This window comes from Procambarus clarkii, unplaced genomic scaffold (genome assembly GCF_040958095.1).
Source record: "Procambarus clarkii isolate CNS0578487 unplaced genomic scaffold, FALCON_Pclarkii_2.0 HiC_scaffold_1201, whole genome shotgun sequence".
NCBI classification, from domain to species: Eukaryota; Metazoa; Arthropoda; class Malacostraca; order Decapoda; family Cambaridae; genus Procambarus; species Procambarus clarkii.
This window is the reverse complement of record NW_027190231.1, coordinates 41,749-47,748: the sequence shown is the minus strand read 5'-3', so window position 1 is coordinate 47,748 and position 6,000 is coordinate 41,749. Positions and strand designations below refer to the sequence as shown.

Genomic DNA, 6,000 nt, shown 5'->3' with positions numbered 1-6,000 from the left:
GTTGTTAATGTTCCTTTTATTGTTACTATTGATTGTGGTGCTGTTGTTACTGTTCCTGGTGCTGCTGTTGTTACTGATGCTGCTGTTGTTACTGTGGCTGGTGCTGCTGTTGTTACTGTTGTTACTGTTGCTGTAATTGTCTATGATGCAGGTATTGCTGTTGTTGCTGTTGCTGGTGCTGCTGTTGTTACTGTTGCTGGTGCTGGTGTTGTTACTGTTGTTTGTGCTGCTGTTGTTACTGTTGCTGCTGTTGTTACTGTTACTGTTGCTGCTGTTGTTACTGTGTCTGATGTTGTTACTGTTGCTGCTGTCGTTACTGTTGCTGCTGTCGTTACTGTTGCTGCTGTTGATACTGTTGCTCATGCTTCTGTTGTTACTGTTGCTGTTGTTGATACTGTTGCTGGTGCTGCTTTTGTTGCTATTCCTATTGTTGTTACTGTTGCTGTAATAGTTTATGATGCTGGTATTGCTGTTGTTACTGTTGCTGGTGCTGCTGTTGTTACTGTTGCTGCTGTTGTTACTGGTGCTGCTGTTGTTATTGTTGCTGCTGTTGTTATTGGCGCTGCTGTTGTTATTGTTGATGCTGTTGTTATTGTTGCTGGTGTTGCTGTTGCATTTGTTCCCGGTGTTGCTGTTGTTATTGTTGCTGCTGTTGTTACTGTTGCTGCTGTTGTTACTGTGTCTGATGTTGTTACTGTTGCTGCTGTCGTTACTGTTCCTGCTGTCGTTACTGTTGCTGCTGTTGATACTGTTGCTCATGCTTCTGTTGTTACTGTTGCTGTTGTTGATACTGTTGCTGGTGCTGCTTTTGTTGCTATTCTTATTGTTGTTACTGTTGTTAGTACTGCTGTTGTTACTTTTGCTGCTGTTATTACTGTTGATGACGTTGTTACTTTTGCTGCTGTTATTACTGTTGATGACGTTGTTACTTTTGCTGCTGTTATTACTGTTGATGACGTTGTTGCTTTTGCTGCTGTTATTACTGTTGATGCTTTTTGTACTATTGATTGTGCTGCTGTTGTTACCGGTGTTGCTGTTGTGACCGTTGCTTTTGCTTCTATGTTGTTGTTGCTGGTGTTGCTGTTAGTACTGTTGCTTGTGCTACTGTTGTTACTGTTAGTTTTGATGCTATTGGTACTGTTGATAATGTTGTTACTGTTGCTGGTGTTGCTGTTGTTTCTGGTGCTGCTGTTATTACTGTTGCTGCTGTTGTTTCTGTTGCTGGTGCTGCTGCTGTTACTGTTGCTGCTGTTGTTACTGTTGCTGTAATAGTTTATGATGCTGGTATTGCTGTTGTTACTGTTGCTGGTGCTGCTGTTGTTACTGTTGCTGCTGTTGTTACTGGTGCTGCTGTTTTTATTGTTGCTGCTGTTGTTATTATCGCTGCTGTTGTTATTGTTGATGCTGTTGTTATTGTTGCTGGTGTTGCTGTTGCATTTGTTCCCGGTGTTGCTGTTGTTATTGTTGCTGCTGTTGTTACTGGTGCTGCTGTTGTTACTGTTGCTGCTGTTGTTACTGTGTCTGATGTTGTTACTGTTGCTGCTGTCGTTACTGTTCCTGCTGTCGTTACTGTTGCTGCTGTTGATACTGTTGCTCATGCTTCTGTTGTTACTGTTGCTGTTGTTGATACTGTTGCTGGTGCTGCTTTTGTTGTTGTTCATATTGTTGTTACTGTTGTTAGTACTGCTGTTGTTACTTTTGCTGCTGTTATTACTGTTGATGACGTTGTTACTTTTGCTGCTGTTATTACTGTTGATGACGTTGTTACTTTTGCTGCTGTTATTACTGTTGATGCTTTTTGTACTATTGATTGTGCTGCTGTTGTTACCGGTGTTGATGTTGTGACCGTTGCTTGTACTCAGTTGTGCTCAGCCATGTTGTTCCTATCAAACTCCTGTCTAGGTCTTCTGTCATTTAGGGGAGAGTTGTAAATGACTGTCACTATTATCTTAGGTCCACCCATTGTTATAGTTCCTGTTATGTAATCTCTGAATCCGTCACAGCCCGGAATTTCCATCTCATCAAAACTCCAGTCCTTCCTTATCAGCAGGACCACTCCTCCACCTCCTCTCCCTTCCCTCTCTTTCCTTACTATATAGTAGTCCTTTGGAAACACAGCATCTGTTATGACTCCTGACAATTTTGTTTCTGTTAGTCCTATTACATCAGGGTTTTCTTCTTGCACCCTTTCTGCCAGTTCACTTGCTTTATTGGTAATCCCATCAATGTTTGAGTACATTACCTTGAAGATCACTTTCTCATATCCAATTTCACCCACACTCCCTACAAGTGTAGGAGGTTGTTCTATGGTCATTGCTACTTGGGTAGGCTACTCCTGTGAGGTAGTTGCCAGGGGTTCAGGGGGAGGTGGAGTGGGGGGTGGAGGGCTTAGGTCCTCCTCAGGCCTGCTTGGGTCAGGAAGAAGTCCTGGGGGTGAGGGAGCAGGGATTGCTTGGGGAGAGGGCACGCCCTCCTGCGGTGTAGTTGACAGGGGTTTGGAGGGAGGTGGAGTGGGGGATAGAGGGCTTTGGTCTTGCTCAGGCCTGCTTGGGGCAGGGAGAAGACCAGGGGCTGGGAAAGCAGGGGCTACTTGGGGTAAGGGGAGGGGGAGGATTTGGGTTTCATTATGGGCATTATGCAGGGGCAAGGAAGGGTTTCTGCTGGGGGTAGGGAGGGCCCTATTGGGTGGTGGACTGGGGTGTTGCATTCCCCCTTGGGGTTCCTGGGTTGCTGGATTGGGGTTCCCCACTCCCCTCTGGGATTGCTGGGTTGGAGGCTGAGGTTCCCTGGCTCTCTTCCCTCTCCTTGCGCCATTTCCTTGCATCTGCTGCCCTTACTATATCGTCTCTGGTCATGTCCCTCTGAACATTGTGCTTATATGTTGTTGTTGCTGGTGTTGCTGTTAGTACTGTTGCTTGTGCTACTGTTGTTACTGTTGGTTTTGATGCTATTGGTACTGTTGATGATGTTGTTACTGTTGCTGGTGTTGCTGTTGTTTTCTGGTGCTGCTGTTATTACTGTTGTTGCTGTTGTTTCTGTTGCTAGTGCTGCTGCTGTTACTGTTGCTGCTGTTGTTACTGTTGCTGTAATAGTTTATGATGCTGGTATTGCTGTTGTTACTGTTGCTGGTGCTGCTGTTGTTACTGTTGCTGTAATAGTTTATGATGCTGGTATTGCTGTTGTTACTGTTGCTGGTGCTGCTGTTGTTACTGTTGCTGCTGTTGTTACTGGTGCTGCTGTTGTTATTGTTGCTGATGTTGTTATTGGCGCTGCTGTTGTTATTGTTGATGCTGTTGTTATTGTTGCTGGTGTTGCTGTTGCATTTGTTCCCGGTGTTGCTGTTGTTATTGTTGCTGCTGTTGTTACTGGTGCTGCTGTTGTTACTGTTGTTGCTGTTCATACTGTGGCTGCTGTTGTTACTGTTGCTATTGTGGTTTCTGTTGCTTGTGCTGCTGTTGTTACTGTTGCTGGTGTGGTTACTGTTACTGGTGCAGCTGTTGTTACTGTTGCTGGTTTTGTTACGGTTACTGGTGCTGCTGTTGTTACTGTTGCTGGTGTTTTACTGTTACTGGTGCTGCTGTTATTACTGTTGCTGGTGCTGCTGTTATTACTCTTGCTGGTGCTTCTATTGTTGCTGTTACTGTTGCTGCTGTTGTTACTGGTGTTGTGGTTGTTACTGTTGCTGCTGTTGATACTGTGTCTGATGTTGTTACTCTTCCTGCTGTTGTTACTGTTGCTAATGCTGCTGTTGTTACTGTTGCTAATGCTGCTGTTGTTACTCTTGCTGGTGCTACAATTGTTACTGTTGCTGGTGTTTCTGGTGTTGTTTTTGCTATTGTTGTTGGTGCTACTGTTGATACTGTTGATGGTGCTACTGTTGTTACGGTTGCTGGATTTGCTGTTGTTTCTGTTGCTGGTGTGTCTGTTGTTACTGTACTTGGTGCTGATGTTGTTACTGTTGTTGGTGCTGTTGTTGTTTCTGTGTTGACTGTAATGCTAGTAGTGCTACTGTTTGTACTACTGACTGTGAGGTTTGCAGTGCTACTGCTCATGTTGCCGACTGTGATGTTTTTAGTGCTACTGCTTATGCTGCTGACTATGATGCTTGTAGTGCTGCTGCTTGTGCTGGTGACTCTGGTGCTTGTAGTGCTGCTGCTTGTGCTGGTGACTGTGGTGCTTGTAGTGCTGCTGCTTATGCTGCTGACTGTGGTGCTTATACTGCTACTGCTTGTGCTGCTGACTGTGGTGCTTGTAGTGCTGCTGCTTGTGCTGCTGACTGTGGTGCTTGTAGAGCTACTACTTAAGTTGCTGACTTTGATGCTTATAGTGCTGCTTTTTTTTGAGATATATACAAGAGTTGTTACATTCTTGTACAGCCACTAGTACGCGTAGCGTTTCGGGCAGGTCCCTGGAATACGATCCCCTGCCGCGAAGAATCGTTTATCACAGCACAGAATCGAAGCACAGCTTCTTGTGCTGCTGACTGTGATGCTTGACGTGCAGCTGCTTGTGCTGCAGATTGGGAGGCTAATAGTGCAGCTGCTTGTGCTGCTCTTTGTGATGCTTGTAGTACTGTTGCTTGTGCTGTTGACTTTAGAGATTGTAGTGCTGCTGCTTGTGCTGCTGACTGCAGTGCTTATAGTGCTGCTGCTTGTGCTACTGACTGTGCGGCTTGAAGAGTAATGCTTGTGCTGCTGACTTTGATGCTTGTAGTGCTGCTGCTTGTGCTGCTGACTGTGATGCTGACTGTGATGCTTGTAGTGCAGCTGATTGTGCTGCTGACTGTGATGCTTGTAGTACGGCTGCTTGTGCTGCTGACTGTGGTGCTTGTAGTGCTCCTGCTTGTGCTGCTGACTATGCTGCTTGTAGAGCTACTGCTTGTGATGCTTTTAGTGCTGCTGCTTGTGCTGCTGACTTTAATGCTTGTAGTCCAGCTGCTTCTGCCGCTGATTGTAGTTACTGGTGATGCTGTTGTTATTGTTGCTGCTGATGTTTCTGTTGTGGCTGTTGTTACAGTTACTGCTGTTGTTACTATTGCTAGTGCTTCTGTTGTTACTATTGATGCTGATTTAACTGCTTGTAATGCTTGTGCTGCTGACTGTCGTGCTAGCATAGCTACTGCTTGTGCTGCGGACTGTGCTCTTTGCAGAGCTTCTGCTTGTGCTGCTGACAGTGCTGTTTGAAGAGCTACTTCTTGTGCTGCTTACTTTTGGGCTTGTAGCGATACTGCTTGTACTGCTTACTGTTGAGCTTGTAGTGATACTGCTTGAGCTGCTGACTTTGGTGCTTGAAATGCTGCTGACTGTGATGCTTGTAATGCTGCTGGTCATGCTCCTCCTTCTGACTGTGTTGCTTGTAAAGCTACTGCTTGTGCTGCAGACTATGGTGCTTGTAGTGTTGTTGATGTTGTTACTTTTGCTGCTGTTGTTACTGTTGATGCTGTTGTTACTATTGCTGCTGTTGTTACTGGTCCTGCTGTTGTTACTGTTGCTGCTGTTGTTACTTCTGCTGGTGTTGATACTGTTGCCGGTGCTTTACTGTTGCTGCTGTTGTTACTGTTGCTGATGTTGTTTCTCTTGCTGCTGTTGTTTCTGTTGCTGTTGATGTTACTGCTTCTACTGTTGTTAATTTTCTGCTATTGTTACTGTCGATTGTACTACTGTTGTTACTGTTCCTGGTGCTGTTTGTTGTTACTGTTGCTGCTATTGTTTCTGTGGCAGCTGTTGTTACTGTTGCTATTGTTGTTTCTGATGCTGGTATTGCTGTTGTTTCTGTTGCTGCTATTGTTTCTGTGGCAGCTGTTGTTACTGTTGCTATTGTTGTTTCTGATGCTGGTATTGCTGTTGTTTCTGTTGCTGGTGCTGCTGTTGTTCACACTGTGGCTGCTGTTGTTACTGTTGCTGGTGCTGCTGTTTTTACTGTTGCAACTGTTTTTACTGTTGCTGGTGCGGTTGTTGTTACTGTTGCTGCTTTTGTTACTGTTTCTGGTGCTGCTGTTGT

At 45.1% G+C, this 6,000-nt stretch overlaps 1 protein-coding gene across 1 annotated transcript; it reads right to left on the bottom strand.

The window, feature by feature from the left end:
- Positions 1-4,636: 4,636 nt before the first annotated feature.
- On the bottom strand, positions 4,637-5,113 carry LOC138362097 (uncharacterized). The gene has a single exon (XM_069320987.1). The coding sequence runs from the start codon at positions 5,111-5,113 to the stop codon at positions 4,637-4,639; it is 477 nt and encodes a 158-aa protein (XP_069177088.1).
- Between the last annotated feature and the right edge of the window lie 887 nt (positions 5,114-6,000).